At 43.1% G+C, this 17,939-nt stretch overlaps 1 protein-coding gene across 4 annotated transcripts in view; it reads left to right on the forward strand.

Annotated features, from left to right (window-relative positions):
- birc6 (baculoviral IAP repeat containing 6) overlaps positions 1 to 17,939 on the forward strand; it is a 132,627-nt gene that overhangs the window by 13,447 nt on the left and 101,241 nt on the right. For all 4 annotated transcript variants that reach the window (XM_026190469.1, XM_026190473.1, XM_026190472.1 and 1 more), the window contains exons 2-6: positions 3,025 to 3,206; positions 6,422 to 6,559; positions 12,257 to 12,450; positions 15,727 to 15,838; positions 17,773 to 17,855. In XM_026190469.1, the coding sequence (XP_026046254.1) occupies positions 3,025 to 3,206; positions 6,422 to 6,559; positions 12,257 to 12,450; positions 15,727 to 15,838; positions 17,773 to 17,855 (709 nt within the window). The remainder of the gene's footprint in view (positions 1 to 3,024; positions 3,207 to 6,421; positions 6,560 to 12,256; positions 12,451 to 15,726; positions 15,839 to 17,772; positions 17,856 to 17,939) is intronic.

Here is a 17,939-nt window from a genome sequence, read left to right on the forward strand (position 1 = left end):
CCTAGTGCTCCGATTACCACGGGGACCACCGTTACCTTCACCCTCCACATCCTCTCAAGCTCTTCTCTGAGCCCTTGGTATTTCTCCAGCTTCTCGTGTTCCTTCTTCCTGATATTGCTGTCATTCGGAACCGCTACATCGATCACTACGGCCGTCTTCTTCTGTTTGTCTACCACCACTATGTCCGGTTGGTTAGCCACCACCATTTTGTCCGTCTGTATCTGGAAGTCCCACAGGATCTTAGCTCGGTCATTCTCCACCACCCTTGGGGGCATCTCCCATTTTGACCTCGGGACTTCTAGGTTATACTCGGCACAGATGTTCCTGTACACTATGCCGGCCATATATATATATATATATATATATATATATATGTATATATATATATATGTATATATATGAATGAAACCATAAAGCTGCACTTTCTTTTTGCCTTATAGTCTGATTTGTCATAACTTCTCCGTTTTGTGGTAAGCTTTTCTTTGGCTGTCACTTCTTCACCCTGACCTGTCTTATTTGGCTCAGCAGAACTAAAATATATATCTGTCTGTGAAGGTTCTCAGTCATCCAGGTCATCATAGTCAAATATAAATCCTGCTGCTTTTACACACGCACTCACATAAGCTCAGCGATTCTCTGCGCGATCAACCTCTCACATGTTTAAGCTTGCTGCGGGAGATTTCACTTGTCATGTTTGCATAGTAAGCTAACAATTAATAAGACGATGTCAGAGGAATTGGTGCGCAAATTATCATCACTCACAGATCAGTGCTGTCGCTCTCTATACACAGTTCGCGCGATTGCAAAGTGAAAGCAAAAAAACAAGCGCAAATTCAAACGCGATTTCAATATGTCACATATTGACAGTGGCTCACCGATGCCAATGACATAATTACCCAGCTACATTTCTGAAAGAATGCAAAAGCATTGACATTTTTCCTACAATAGCCCGACGGGCAGGGCAGAGATAGATTTTGGTACCCCAACTGAAAAAATCGCTAGCCCTGGGACGTCAGGCAGGCGATTTTGCGAGCCCTGTATCTGATTGAGGAATCACTCATCTTTGGAAAAGAGAGTTTATTACAGAGAAATGGCTCTTTCCAAAATAAAAGCTATACTATCCGCTTCTTCTGGGCTATATTCTCAGCAGCATAAGGAGAATCATGTGCTAACAGCTGTCTAAATGACTCGGCTAAAGTTAGTAGCATGCTTGTTGTTTTTGTCTTTGCACTAGGATGATGTCGGCGCAAATGTGCAGTCATATTCGTTGTGTTCCCACTAGTGCTTTCAGGTTAATCTCGTTGAAATGACCTTAACGCCACAACACGGCAAATCTCCGTTAACGAGCTACCGCCGATCGCCCTGTGCATGGGGCTAGACGGCCAACACGTTAACGAGCTAACTGCGCTAACATACTAGTTCCCACCCATGTAATTGAGCATTGCATGGCACATCCAACATACTGTTTTACTTTAGTCCATGACTCGCTTACCTTCAGGGTCATACTTCACATGAAAACCAAAATAATTCCAAACGCCAGATCTGAATGAGGGTGGGGGAGGTGCCCTGCGCTCTTCCTTCTGTCTATGCTGTCTGTGTGGAGCGCTCAGTGGATCTGCGCTCGACAGTGCAGCCTAGGCGGAGTAGTCGAACGCAGATTCACTGAGCGCTCCACACAGACAGCATCGTCAGAAGGAAAGTTGATAAAATAAATTACAAATGTTGTATTGTTCGATACATATGCGTACCGAACCGAAAGCACTGTATCGAACGATTCAATATCGATACGAATATCGTTGCACCCCTAAAATAAATAAATATATATATATATATATATATATATATATATACTCACACTCACACACTCACTCACTCACTCACTCACAGATCAGTGCTGTCGCTCTCTATAAACAGTTCGCACGATTGCAAAGTGAAGGCAAAAACCAAGCGCAAATTCAAACGTGATTTCAATATGTCACATATTGACAGTGGCTCACCGATGCCAATGACATAATTACCCAGCTACATTTCTGAAAGAATGCAAAAGCATTGACATATATTTTTCCTTCCTACAATAGCCCGACGGGCAGGGAAGAGAGAGATTTTGGTAGCCCGACTGAAAAAAATCGCTAGCTCCGGGACGTCGGGCTAGCTCAGAGACCAAAAACAGGAGGCTTTGGGGGAAAAAAAGGTCGCCAAATTCTTTGCTTCTAGTTTTGACTTTTTCCTATACCTCAGCTGATGTGGAGATGTTGTCTGAAGAAGAATATTGTTGTTCAAAAGAATATTGCAGCGGCACTCACACCGTAAGTACTGGTATAAATGATATGGAGCTGTGGTAATGTCATGGTCGCCGTGTGAAGCAGAAGTATTGGAATGGCCAATCTGCCTGCAGTGATCTCTATTTTTGTTGATGGAGACAATATGTGGTACAACCACTGTGTGGGACAGTTTTGCTTGTACTGTTGTTGGTCTGTCATCCAGATGGAGAACAGTGAAACTATAACATAAAAAGTGCTCAAGTGGATCCAACTGTTTAAAAACAATAATTGTCCACTGCAGTAGACATTTTTTGTGCTTTTCCCTTCCTTGTTCCAGCTGTCCCTAATCACGTCCAGTGATTTGCAGTTAGGGTTTTGGAGGACAGCACAAAAGCTCATGTGCAGTGACTGAAAACCTCTCTTTAGCCCCTTGTCTGAACAGAAATGTATACATTGATGAAAAAGTTTGCAGAAGCAGAAATTTTGCTTGAGGAGCTCTGATTTGCATTTTGAAGGAGCACCTGCAGATTCACAACCCTGTTGATGAAACTCTGAAGTAATCAGTTTGTGGAAATTTACCATTCTTCTTGCATCTGATAAATTGCTTGCTACCAACAGTGAATGGCAATAAAATATCAACTGCATTGATTTTAATGGACACGTAAGTTGGTTCCAGCATGTTTTGCATATAATGCATTAGTGACATATAAACAGCCTTCAGACATTCACATTATGTGGTGTGTGTCCTCTGTCTCTGTCCTAGCTAAACCTGGTGGCCGTGTCAGGTGTCAGTACTTTCCCGCAGTGGACAAGGTGCTCTTCGTGGACGACTATGCAGTTGGATGCAGGAAGGACCTGAATGGCATCCTGCTCCTGGACACAGCCCTCCAGCCACCAGTGGCAAAACCTGAGGATATGGTTCAGCTAGAGCTACCGGTCACAGAGGTGAGAGAACATATTTGCCCTTCAATTCACTGTGTACATGGACATCTGGTCTCTGTTTCAGAAAGTTAGGTGGAAACTGAGTAGCTTAAGCCTGAGATTAAACTTTGGGTTTTCTGTTACAGAAACTAACCAATTTCTGTAACTGTAATGGCTCAGTTACCATGGTTGCAGACTCTAACCTTACTTGCTCGATGAGAGTTTTTTTTTTTTGTTTGTTTTTTTTCTTCAATTGAGTTTTTGTCTGACTCCTCCCCTCCTGCTGCATTTGAAGCACTTGTCTGACTCTTTCATTTCCTCATTCACAGAGTGCGTAATGAAGCTCACATCGGATAATGTTTGCAGAAGTTTTACATTTTAAAAAAACCCTGAAATCACACTTGGGTATTATTTTGTTACCCATTTCTTATATTTACCATTTATATTGATCAGTTTTATAACTAATCAGGACTGGACAGATTTATTATCAGCTCAGAATAACATGTATTGCCTGTGATTCTGTAACTGTGGAAAGTAAGGCATCTGTCAAGTTGTCAGCCTCTTCCCTTGCACTGAAACAATCACTTTAAAAAATAAATAAAATGGTTATTCTTCCTGTTGTGATTGGCCATGCTGCAAAGAACATTCCAATCATAACTGTGATCATGTTGGATATTATTGGAATATTTCTCAGTGAATATGATCCAATAAAGTTATAGAAATGCACTCATTAAATGCTGTCAAGCAACTTTTGGAAATGCAATACAATTTTAAACTTTGAGCCTTGACATCTTTTTCACACCAAATCACCTTAATTGTTACTATGGATGCAGATTGTAATTTAATTTACAAAGGTCAATGTCCATAAACTCTGTTAATTACATGTAAAGACAAATCTTTCAAGCCTGTTGGTTTAATTTGTAATGTCCTTGGGATGTCCATACACCTGTAGCCATACTTCAGTATATAAGTGAGGTTTATTTTTAACACACCTTTCACAATTAAGATCACAGAGTGCCTTACACCAAGATGCAAACACTAAAACAGACCCATGAACAACACAAGGTCATACACATAATTGGCCTAATGCTTTTCTGAATAGGAAGAGGTATTTTTAGAGGTTGCCTCAGAATAAGTCAAACAAGGAATGAGGAATACTGATTCCAGAGTTTTGGACCCACTTGCTAAAGACCTCTGTGTAAAAACTTTTTAAAATGACTATGAGGTATCAACCATAATCTCAAATGTGAAGACCGAAGAGACTGGTTAGAAGAGCTGGTTCATATAAGCTCTGAGATATACTGGGGTGATTAACATGTTTTTACTTAGCAGTGTTCCTTAGAGGGAAAAATTTAGGAATTAATCGGTTTCTGACATGACATTCCAGGAAAACACTACAGGAATAGAACATGCAAGCTAGTTTTAGAGGAGGAGCTTTCTTTGACACTTCGGATGATAAGAGTCTCTGTTTTGTCATAATTTACATAAGGAAAAGGAGCATTTAACCCAGACTTGATAGCAGTCAGACAGGTTTGTGGATCAGAAAGTTTGTTAGGTCAGAAAGAACAGGGCAGCTGGATATCATCTGCATAAAAATCGTAACATGCGTTTTTCATATTGATGATTATCTGTCCAAGAGGCAACATTAACAAGGTAAATGTTACAGGTCCCAAATCTGATCCTATGAAACACCACAGGATAAGGCGGCAGAAAGAGAAATTAAATCTTGAAAGTCCTGAAATGAAATACTCTGTTATACAGATATAATTTTAGCTGTTAGCATAATTACAGCAAATAAAGTTGTTAAAGATTTCACTTTACTGTAGGGTTGGTGGGTGATGAAGTTCCAACCAAAGTTTTGCAGGAGAGCGGCAGTTTAATGGGGGACGTGTGCAGTGTCGTGAAGAATGCTTACGCACAGTGCGCAACTGTGTTTTTGGACCAAAAGGGGGTATTGTTGGTTGACTTTCTGCCTGTTGGGACCACAATAAATGCTGACAGGTCCTGTGAAATACTGGAAAAACTCAGAAGGGCATTTCAGAACTGGAGAAGAGGAATGCTGAGAAAGGGCGTAAGCATTCTCCACGACACTGCGCGTCCACACATCGCCCGTCAAACTGTCGCTCACCTGCATTAGTTTGGTTGGAACTTCATCACCCACCCAACCTACAGTCTGGACTTTGCACACAGTGACTACGACCTGTTCCCAAAGTTGAAAGAACATTTGTCCGAAAGGCGATTCTGCAGCGTCGGCGAGCAACTATGACATGGGCATTGTAAAACCGCCACAGTGTCTACAAAAATGCATCGACCGAAATGGCGATTATGTAGGAAAATAAGTCTTCAAGCTTTAAAATGATGTAAATATTCTAGAAAATAAACGGTTATTTGTATTTCTAAAACAATAGGACACCTTATTTTGGGATTGCCCTTGTACTTCTAAAAGTCCGCTTGAAGGCTGCTGGCTGGACACGTGTAGTTAGTGCAGTGTAATGTGAATTCTCTGTGCATGAGTCCGCACAGTCCCAAGTGGCTGGCACAAGGATGTCCACATGGACCTTTGCGCTCACTGTCCAGTGATGAACCTAGCAAACCCACTTACACTGTTCGGGAGTACACTAGCAATATGATAGCCTGATGTGGGGTTTGTGTGTTCTTTTGGTCTCACACTTTTGTGTGAAAAGTTCACGTGAATGAACTGCTACACTATCCACCCAGTAGTACACAGAATATTTAATTTAAGAAAGTGTAATACATGTGCACATGATCCAAATCTGTAAGAAACTCTTGGATCTGTTTGTCACAATTTAGATATAATTGTTTGTTTGTCTTTAAAAAAAAAAAAATTGACAGTTTTTATCTTTCATAAATTGTAGGGTAATAGGTTGGTTTGTGTAATGGTTTGATATGCAGTTTGTAATTATGACTCAGTCCACATTATGGCATCAAATGGCAGGAACAACCTAGGAATCCATTAATTATAGTGGGAGAACTAATGCCTAATTCAGCAAAAGGGTAACAAACCACAAGCAGCAATACGGTGACCCCAGATCATCGTAACTAAGTGGAGCCACAGCCACAAAGCAGATGACAGTATAGTGAATTGTTCTAGTTTTGCATCACAAAGCTTAAAACACAGGACTGCAGAGACAATACAAATGTCCTCAAACTGAGGTTGTAGCTTTTTTTTTTACTGAATATGTAAGTGTTAAATCTAATATGTGTTTGTGTCTGTTCAGGCCCAGCAGATACTGTCAGCCTGCCAGGAAAAGATTGATGTGTCAAACACTGAGGGTTACGAACTTTTTATCACCCAGCTGAAAGAAGGCCTGAAGAATACCTCACATGAGACAGCAGCTAATCACAAAGTGGCGAAGGTGAGTTTAATTTAAAAAAACCTTTTGTTTTCTAACTGTATGTCTCTGAGCTTCTGTACTGGAATTACTGTTCGGAAACTGTTCTTGAAGTATACTGAGAGATGTGCAGGAAATGTGATTTTATCGTGGTGGAAGCAAAACAGCAAAAGTATGAGGGAATTCATGACAGCGTTTATCAAATGTGAAGCATAGTTTTGATGTTCTTTGACTGTTGGTTCAGTCAATTTTGGTTAGAGAGAGACAAAACCTGCAGTTTCAGAATCTAGAACAAAAAAAAGATGTAAACACAAAGCGTGGACCCGCCGACGCATCAGAAGCTGTCGGCTTTCAGCCCTGGCGTGTCTGTGGACGTGCCAACTGGTGAGAAAGCCGACATCTCACTAATTCTGATACGTCGGTGGGTCCACGGTTTACGTTTATGTCTTTGTGTGGAATCCGTTTACCTGCTCTCATTTACTGTTTTAGTTGTTTGGTTGTTGTTGAAATAGTTTTGTGAACTTTAACCTGAGATTCTGGCATTTCTGGCAAAGTACATTTATATTTAAAAATTTATTCAGGAATAAAGTGATGAATCCATATTACTTATTCAAGTTACTGATCTCTCTCTATCTATCCGCCAGCACTTTAAAACATGCACACAAAAGGCTACAGGAGTATCTGGACAACGGCCAATCAGAGAGGTCCCACCCCTGACTATCAATGATTGGTTTAGACCATGATATGGGTGTAATTGTGTGGTCAACAACAAAAACATGAGTTGCGGAGACTCTTTTTGTTTTTGTTTTTTACTCAAACTGCTGGTCGGTGCAACCTATAATTTTTTTTATTTTATTTTTTTTGTCGCACCATTAAGAAATTAAGTCGCATACATATGCAGTGTGCTGGGAACGTCTAGCAGAGGCCCCAGTCCGCGAGATCTTCAACGCACACCTCCGGCAGAGCTTCAACAGCATTCCGAGGGAGACTGGGGACATTGAGTCCGAATGGACCATGTTCAGCGTCTCCATTGCCGAAGCTGCTGCATTGAGCTGCGGCCGCAAGGTGGTTGGTGCCTGCCGTGGTGGTAATCCCCGAACCAAATGGTGGACACCAGAGGTGAAGGGAGCCACCAGGCTGAAGAAGGAGTCCTATCGGGCTTGGTTAGCCTGTGGGACCCCGGAGGCAGCCGACGGGCATCGACAGGCCAAGCAGAATGCGGCTCGGGCAGTGGCTGAAGCAAAAACTCGGGTGTGGGAGGAGTTCGGAGAGGCCATGGAAAAAGACTTTCGGACTGCCTCGAAGAGATTCTGGCAAACCGTCAGACGTCTCAGGAGGGGAAAGCGGTGCTCTACCTGCACTGTGTATAGTGCTGGCGGAGCGCTGCTGACGTCGACTGAGAAAATAGTCAGGCGGTGGAAGGAATACTTCGAGGACCTCCTTAATCCCACTGACACGTCTTCCGAGGAGGAAGCAGAATCTGGGGATGAGGGGAATGACCCGCCAATTTCCGGGGGCGAGGTCACTGAGGCAGTTAAACAACTCCTTGGTGGCAGAGCCCCTGGTGTTGATGAGGTCCGCCCCGAGTTCCTGAAGGCTCTGGACGTTGTAGGGCTGTCCTGGTTGACACGCCTCTGCAATGTTGCGTGGAGATCAGGGGCAGTACCTGTCGACTGGCAGACCGGGGTGGTGGTCCCCATCTTTAAGAAAGGGGACCGGAGGGTGTGTTCCAACTACAGGGGGATCACACTCCTCAGCCTCCCTGGGAAAGTCTATGCCAGGGTGCTGGAAAGGAGAGTTCGTCCGTTAGTCGAACCTCGGATACAGGAGGAACAATGCGGTTTTCGTCCTGGTCGCGGAACACTGGACCAGCCCTTTATCCTCTCCAGGATACTTGAGGGTGCATGGGAGTTTGCCCAACCAGTCTACATGTGTTTTGTGGACTTGGAGAAGGCATTCAACCGTGTCCCTCGGGGTGTCCTGTGGGAGGTGTTGCGGGAATATGGGGTGTCTGGCCCATTGCTACGGGCCATTCGATCCCTATACAACCGTTGCAAGAGCTTGGTTCGCATTGCCGGCAATAAGTCGGACTTGTTCCCGGTGGGTGATGGGCTCCGCCAGGGCTGCCCTTTGTCTCCGGTTCTGTTCATAATTTTTATGGACAGGATTTCTAGGCGCAGCCAAGTGGCGGAGGGCTTTCGCTTTGGTGGCCTCAGAATCTCATCTCTGATTTTTGCAGATGATGTGGTTCTGTTGGCTTCATCGGGTGAGGGCCTCCAGCTCGCACTGGAACGGTTCGCAGCCGAGTGCGAAGCAGCGGGAATGAGGATCAGCACCTCCAAATCTGAGGCCATGGTTCTCAGCCGGAAAAGGGTGGAGTGCCCACTCCGGGTCAGGGATGAGTTCCTGCCCCAAGTGGAGGAGTTCAAGTATCTCGGGGTCTTGTTCGCGAGTGATGGGAGAAGGGAGCCGGAGATCGACAGACGGATTGGGGCTGCAGCTGCAGTAATGCGGACGCTGCACCGGTCCGTCGTGGTGAAGAGGGAGCTGAGTGTAAAAGCGAAGCTCTCAATTTACCGGTCGATCTACGTCCCTACCCTCACCTATGGCCATGAGCTGTGGGTAGTGACCGAAAGAACGAGATCGCGGATACAAGCGGCAGAAATGAGCTTCCTCCGAAGGGTGGCTGGCCTCTCCCTTAGAGATAGGGTGAGAAGTTCGGCCATCCGGGAGGGGCTCAGAGTAGAGCAGCTGCTGCTCCACATCGAAAGGAGCCAGCTGAGGTGGTTCGGGCATCTGACAAGGATGCCCCCTGGGCGCCTCCTGGGTGAGGTGTTCCAGGCATGTCCCACCGGGAGGAGGCCCCGGGGCAGACCCAGGACACACTGGAGAGATTGTATCTCTTGGCTGGCCTGGGAACGCCTTGGTATTCCCCCGGATAAGCTGGAGGAGGTGGCTGGGGAGAGGGAGGTCTGGGCCTCTTTGCTTAGGCTGCTGCCCCCGCGACCCGGCCCCGGACAAAGCGGATGAAGCTGGATGGATGGATGGACATATGCAGCCAAATTGGTCGCACTCTAGAGCCCTGCATATAGATAGTCTTCTCACAAAACCCTACTTTTGTATTTATTTTTATATTTTGGTGCCAAAAGCAAATATTACTCGTGATTCAAGGAGTTATTTACACCTGGGTCTGTCTAATGGATATGGTATGTTAAAAGGTCCTGTTCACACCATGTAGTGCTTTCCAAAATCAGTACTTGGTTTTTGTTAACTGTTACTGTGTGTACACAATGTGTCACTGTAATCCTGGAACACTGAGCTAGTACATTGGATTTAATTGTTCTGCTGGTCAGTTTATTCCCAAATTTGGCTGCAACTGCAAATTTAGGCCATTAAGGCCAAATGTGTTGGAAGGACATTTTGAAGTGACTGTGGTTCTGTGGCCTGTCTCCCCCCCACCCTGGACCCCCACCAATTCGCATACAGTCAGAACAGGAGCACAGAGGATGCAGTCTCCATCGTGCTGCACTCTGTCCTCTCACACCTGGACAACAACAACACCCACGCCAGAATGCTGTTTATAGACTTCAGTTCAGCATTCAATACAATCCTCCCTTCACAACTCATCAGGAAGCTAACAGACCTGGGCATCAGTTCCCACATGTGTAAATGCTTACTGGACTTCCTGACCAACCGGCCCCAACGTGTCCAGCTGGATAACCACTGCTCATCTACCATCACAATGAACACTGGTGTACCACAAGGCTGTGTGATGAGCCCTTTCCTCTACTCCCTCTTCACCCATGACTGCAGACCTGCCGATGGTTCCAACGCAATCATTAAGTTTGTAGATGACACCATGGTGATTAGCCTCATCAATGACAACGATGAGGCCGCCTACAGGGAGGAGATGGATCGGCTGTGGAGCGTGTGAGCAGCTTCAAGTTCCTGGGTGTCTACATCTCCGAGGATCCCAACTGCTTCAAGCTGGAGGACTCTGAGAAAGAACCACCTGTCCTCAGACATCCTGGTGAAGTTCTACCGCTGCACCATCAAGAGCACTGTACACCGTGTACATTGTAACATACCCATAATAGACCCATATTTTTGTATCTGCTAATATATATTTTGTAATATATCTATATTATTGCTAAAGCACTTTCTGGATAGATGCAAACTGCATTTCGTTGCCTTGTACTGGTGACATGTGCAATGACAATAAAGTTGAATTCTATTCTAAGTGTTCTGTGTGTAATTTCTGCTGATAAGTTTTGTAGTAGTAGGACAGGACAAAGCAGGACAAAGCTGCTGCTACTGGCAGGTGTGCTGCTCTGCAGCACTTTTCCTTTGATGCCGTAACAATTATCTGTAAAAGAATTTTGATGATGCATGCATGCATGTATGGATGATACCTATTTGTGTGAATGTTATTCTGGATTTCATTGGAAAATCCAGGCCGCATAAGGCCGCTTGATTTTGTCCCTGTGTTTCTCTCCGTTTTTGTGTTTGTTTGTTTGTTTGTTTGTTTGTTTGTTTTTAAACCCAGGACTCCCAAAAAGCAGCCAGTTCAGTTTATACTAAGATACAGCAGTGCAGAATTTTGTTTACATTACATATTGTTTATGTAACCCACTTGGTTTAATGGTAGACTATTAAATTGTCGACGCATGCCACACACTGTGTTTAGGATGTAGGTTTTCTTTATTTACAGTGATGCAGTTTACTCTTTCAGTCTGCCACGTCCGCCAGCTCCACCGTTGTCTCCAACTCCACACACCTCCAGGTGCCGGTACACTAGTGAAATAGGGGAGGCATGATTAGGCAGTGAACACCATCTGTTTTAACCAACCTCCCCTGGCAACTACCGACAGAACCCACTGCACTCCTTCCCTGCAGCCGAGCCACAGACCACACTCCGCTATAGTCTACTAAACTATTATTTTCTTTTAAATCCCCAAATGCAGCAGTGGTATATAGAAATTTAAGGATCAATGTAAACCACCAATAACATTTGAAATGGCTCATTTCAAACATGAACTTTAAACAACACTTTGAGTTTAGCACTCTGAAACATAAAACCGTAAACCCAAATAGGCCGATTGCTATCTGCTACTGCCACAGACTACTAAGAGCTGTTGCTACAGCTCCATTCTTTGTACCCATGTGCAATTTTAGGAATGCACCAAGCTCTCTATAGGTTCTCATGTGTGGCAAGAGATACTTTCCTGACAGCTCAATATTAAATTAATAACTGAGTAATATTTATTTGTATAGCACGTTTTATCAATAAAAAATTTAAATCCCAGCACTATCTGAAGCAACACTGAATACCACTGTGCACCCTGAATATAACAAAGTTTGTCAACATCTCACTACACATAGTCATCACCTCAATGCACTTATTTTTGTAGTTCAGTTTACCAAAAAGACAACGCACAATAAACAAAGTTGAGAAGATTCCTGTTTGGTTTTAGTTATTTTTATTTTTATAAAGATACTTCAACAATACGGTTGTCATGAAGTTTTTGTTTTACACACAGCTATCGTGAAGTGAAAAAGAGTGTAGGCCGAGTTGCGAATGGGACCACCAAAGTCATGGTTCTATTTTGATGCTGCTTAACTGTTGTTTTGTTTCAGATATGATTATATATAGACCCAACTCTTTCCTTTGACTATGCTCATAACTGCCTTTCCTTTCTTCCCCTATGCTTCTGATCTCAGTGGGCAACAGTGACCTTCCATCTTCCCCACCATGTGCTGAAGCTCGTGGCTAGTGCCATTGTCAGCGAGCTGAAGAAGATAAACCAGAACGTAGCTGCCTTGTCTGTGGCCTCATCCATCATGGACAGGCTCTCCTACCTCTTGTCAAGCGCCAGACCTGAGCTTGGGGTGGGCCCTGGGCGCTCTGTAGATAGGTGAGAGTAAGCTTTTTGTCACATTGTGCATATTCAGGTCATTTGCACTTGAATCAGAATAAATTTTTTAGGTATAATGCAAGTATGTTTTTGATTGAGCTTTTTAAACACAATAAAGAGTTTGTGGAGTAGTGTGTAGAGACGGTACCTTGCTCAGGGGTACTGCAGGGTTGCAAATGGTGGATTTGAACCCCTGACTTTCTGATCATGGGGCGAGTGCTCTACCTACTGAGCTATCCCTGCTCTATCTTTCAACTTAACCACTTAACTTAACCCTCTGAGACTTAAACATATGACAAAGTTTTCACACATACACTGCGTTCCAAATTACTATGCAAATTGTGTTTAAGTCTCATTAAAATTAAATAAGTTGTTTTTCAATTAAACCCATGGATGGAATAGTGTGTCAGGGCTCTTTGGATCACTGAAATCAATCTCGGACAACTAGGATCATTAGTTTGCCAGCTGAGCCCAACTAAAGGAAAAACTACTAAAGAAGGATGTTCCACATTATTAAGCAGATCAGCATTTTCAAGCAATATAGCAAGGAAAAAGGATCTCTGCTGCTGCTGAAAAGCCTGAAATAGTTGAATGCCTTGGACACGTAATGAAAACCTTACATATTTCACGAAAGCATGATCACCATAATGTTAAGAGATTTGTGGCTGAATCAGAGCACACATGGGTTCATGCAGATAAAGGTACAATGATGAAGGTTTCTGCCAGACAAATACATCAGGGGGGGCAGCTGCTAGAAGGCCATTACAAAGCAGCAAACAGATATTTGAAGCTGCTGCCGCCTCTGGAGCCCTGCGAACATCAAAGTGTAGGATCCTCCAGAGACTTGCAGTTGTGCATAAACCTTCTATTTGGCCAACCCTAACCAATGCTCACAAGCAGAAACGGCTGCAGTGGGGCCCAGAATTACTTGAAGACTAATTTTCAAACAGTCCTGTTCAATGATGAGTGCAGTGGAACCCTAGATGGTCCAGATGGATGCAGTGGATGATGCTTGGTGGATGGCCACCATGTCCCAACAAGGCTGCAACGTCAGCAAGGACGTGGTGAAGTCATGTTTTGGGTCAGAATCACGGGGAGAGAGCTGGTTGGCCCCTTTAAGGTCCCTGAAGGTGTGAAAATGACCTCTGCAAAGTATGTAGAGTTTCTGACTGACCACTTTCTTCCATGGTAGAAAGAGATGAGCTGTGCCTTCCGCAACAAAACCATCTTCATGCAAGACAATGCACCATCTCAAGTTACAAGGAATACCTCTGCATCATTGGCTGCTATCAGCCTAAAAGGAGAGAAACTCATGGTATGGCCCCCATTCTTCCCTGACCTTAATCCTATTGAGAACCTTTGAGGCATCCTCAAGCAAAAAACTATGAGGGTGAGAGGCAGTTCACATCCAAACAGCAGCTCTGGGAGGCTATTCTGACATCCTGCGACGACATTCAAATAGAAACTTTCCAAAAACTCACAAGTTCCATGGATGCAAGAATTGTAAAACTGCTATCAAATAAGGGGTCCTATTTTAATATGTAACTTGACCTGTTAAGATGTTTTTGTTTGAAATAGCTTTTGATTTCAGTAAAATTGATTTACTAATGCTGCCAATTCAACAAATGACCATTTTCAATTCTCTACAACCTATAAAATGTTTTGAAACTGTGTGCGTAATAACTTGGAACAGTGCATTTTAAGTTTTTTATTTTTGAAAAACGTACTGTTTTCATTGGGAGTTTTGTTCAGTAACATTTGAATTATACTCTTAACCCTCCGGCTATCCTGGGCCCTTCTTGTGCCACTTTTATGTTTTAAATGGCTGCCATTTCCACTGTGTTCAGTGGAATATAACCGAACTTGCCAAAAGATAGTTTTTTACTGTCAATTTTAATATTTCAGGGTGAATATCTTAAATCAATCTAAAATGGCTGAGCAGCAAAAATCCCCACACCCTCCTTCCTAGGGACCGTTTTGTGCCAATTTACTTCCATTATAAACGCTATTTTTCACGGCAAAATAATTACCGTTAACATCTGGGTGACGGCTTAGGTTTCGTTTTTGTTTTGTAGAAGAGGCCTTAGAGTTGTAATTTTTTTTATTTGTCCACCAGGTGGCGCCCTTGCTCCACATTTGACCCCTGCTGGAAAACAGCGGGCTGCTTAGAGAGACCTGCGGGAAATGAAGCCTCATTTCCGGCGTGCAGCAGCGGCTTCGCCCGCTGATCGGGCGGGACCATTTTCGGCCCTTAGGACCGTGAGAGGGTGCTTTTTTTTTTTTTTAGTCAACAGGAAATGACGTATTTGTTGTCACGTGGTATCGGGCGTGTGTGCTGGAAAAAGGGGTCCCCGGTGATCGTGCCCCGGTAATCGTCGCGACTTACCCCGGCAAGATGCTCCTAGAGGAGGAGCATTTGCCGCCTGGAGACCATTTTCTGGTCCTGAAAAAAAAAAAAAAAGGCGATCGAAATGAATGTTGGTGCCAATCTTTAGTCCATCTAAAGGCCTAATTATAATAACAATTGAATATTACCTCAAATGTTTTTTTTGGGAAAATATTCAAGTTTTATGTTTTTTGGGGCAAAAAAAGCAGTGCGCTCATGTGACGAAACCGGGATATAAAGGGTTAAAATCCGCGAAATGTAATTAAAACTTGACATGAATATTTCAAGGAGAAGTAGGTCTAAAAGATTGGCTAATTTAAAGTGGAATAAAATATTAATATATAAATTTTTTATAGCACTTTTTTGGGCGTGGTCGATTAGGACCGATAGTGTGTGCATTTTATGAAATGCACTCCTGCAAAAAAAATAAAAGTGGATCGAAATGAATTTTGGTGCCAATCTTTGGACCATCCAAAGGCCTAATTATAATAACAAACAAATATTACTTCAAATGTTTTTTTTGGAAAATATTTAGTTTTTTTGTTTTTTGGGGCTAAAAAAACGGTGCGCTCATGTAATTAAACTGCGATTAAAAGGGTTAAAACCCCCGAATATGGCATTTTTTGGGGCGTGGCCGAAAACGGTCCCCAGGGTATTAGGTGTGATTTTTTTTTTTAAAGGATCGCCAGAGGGTTAATGGTTGATGACTCAAACATTATGCTGACTGTCATTTGAATCGCCAATTTCAGAAAATCAAAGAAAAATATAATTTGCTTAATAATTTGGAATGCGGTGTAGTGTAAACTACAACAACGATGTAGTCAAAACAGCATACCAGGTGTAATTTCAAGAATGCCTTGTATTATTCTAAAAGGTCTTGTTCTCTGCAGATCCCTGATGTACAGCGAGGCCAACAGGAGGGAAACATTCACATCGTGGCCACATGCTGGGTACAGGTGGGCTCAGCCTGATCCAATGGCACAAGCAGGGTTTTACCACCAGGTGGGTTCTGTGAGAATTCTAAACTGCCTTTACATCTGTCAGCTCTGACGAGCAATGTTATATGCACACATGTGGTTCACATGAATCACAATATTTGCAAGCACTCAAAGGGAAGATTTGCATGGTTAGTGGAAAATGTTGACATTCTACTTGACTGCAAGATTATGAAGTTAAAGGAACACACATGGGATCATCCAACCGTATAACCATGTTAATTTGCTTTGTAATGCAAACTAGCTAAAGCTATGACAACTTTAAGTGCACCATTTGATAGGTTTGTAGCTCGAACCTATTCGCTGGAACGTTGAGGACAATATAATTACACAGCAAAGCAAGACACGGGTAGGCAAAGTTCTTCATGTTTCTCGTGCACGGGAGAGACCGGACAGGCGCCGTTCCTTCGCTTGACCCCAGTTGCTCTCGTCCGTTCTCCCGTAACACTGCCCTTTTATTGAGGTTACATGAATATGCATAGGTTCATTAACATATGACGTCTACATACAAAGAGTACCTTGCCTGTGTGTGTGTGTGTGTGTGTGTGTGTGTGTGTGTGTGTGTGTGGTGTGATTTGTGTGAGGTCAAGATGTGACCCTGTGAAGACTCCCCAAAGCTGGTGCCAGGCGTCTAGCAGATCTATCTAAACAAAAGGCTCTTATACTTAAAGAGATATACGTGTGTTTGCTATACCATATATCAACAAAGAGAAGATAGGACCTCTCTGATGTTCCTAGACTGCGGGTGTGCATTCTAGTGTGGAATACACACCAAGCCTTTGCAGCCTGCTAAAGATCACAGTCTTATCACTACACAATTGATTATACACCTCTAAGCATATATGGTTAAATATTTCTAAGCATAAATGACAATCAACAATACAAAACCTAACACCATTTTTATCTGTAGTGATTTCATGTTTGTTTGTTTTTTTATTAGTGCTGTCAATAGATTAAAAAAAATTAACTAACTAATCTCACAATTTTCTGTTATTAATTGCGATTAATCTCAATTACTTTATTAATAGCCTGGCTCCAATTACATTTTTTTATTCTTTATATTTTAAGTAATTATCGTTGTTCACCGAAGTCCAGTGGTCTCCGGTGAGAGCGACATTCCTTACTTGCACAAGCTTGCTGGACTGCTGAGCCCTCTGGTCCCCATACAAAGTGTGCAGTCTCGACACAATGGTTCCTCTCGAGGGCAGATTGTAACACTCATCTCCTGATGCAGCACGAATGACTTCTCTCAGTCCATCATCTTCTACTATGCTAACTGGTCGGCAGTTTTTAGCTATCCAAACAACCAAGGAATTGGTTACCTTTTCTCTCACATTTTTTGTTATTCGTCCACAAGCACCATACTCCTGAAGCGTAGACTGGCGAGGTCCCGTAGAGGTGGATTCAGTTGGGTGTTTTGCTCTCAGGTGATACGCCAGTGATGAACTGCTTCTGTGGTACTTGAATTCAGCGTTGCAAATTGTGCATCTTACTCTCGTTTTGTCCAACAAGCCATCAGGCAACTTCTTAAAGAGAAACTTTCCACCCAAAAGTCCGCCCTCGTCCATGCTTGCGTGTGTTAGCTAGTGTTAGCTAGATAGTAGCATGGTGTCACTTCTTCTTCTTCTTCTAATCATTTCTGTCAGGCCAAACGCCAGCATAGCACACTGTTGCCCCCTCCTCCAGAGGTGCTCATGAATTTAAAGGTCTTAGATTACAGGAAATTAATAAAAAAACAAAATCAGCGTTAAATTTTTTTAATGCATTAAACATTTCGCGTTGATCTTAACAATTAACGCGATAATTTTGACAGCACTATTTTTTATATATATTTATTTTTTACAACATGTGCTGTACAAACACTACATTCTTTACAATAAAAATCAGCAGGGAAAGTAGGCGGTCAGTGAAATTAACCCCCTCCCTACTGTGTTCCTGCAGCCTGCCTCATCAGGGGATGACAGAGCCATGTGTTTCACCTGCAGCGTGTGCCTGGTCTGTTGGGAACCAACAGACGAACCTTGGTGAGTGGATTATTAAATAAACACACATGCATCTTACTCACAACATAATAATTGTATTATAATGGCAAGCGTTTCTTTATTACT

The sequence above is a fragment of the Astatotilapia calliptera genome, chromosome 13 (assembly GCF_900246225.1).
Source record: "Astatotilapia calliptera chromosome 13, fAstCal1.2, whole genome shotgun sequence".
Lineage (NCBI taxonomy): Eukaryota > Metazoa > Chordata > Actinopteri > Cichliformes > Cichlidae > Astatotilapia > Astatotilapia calliptera.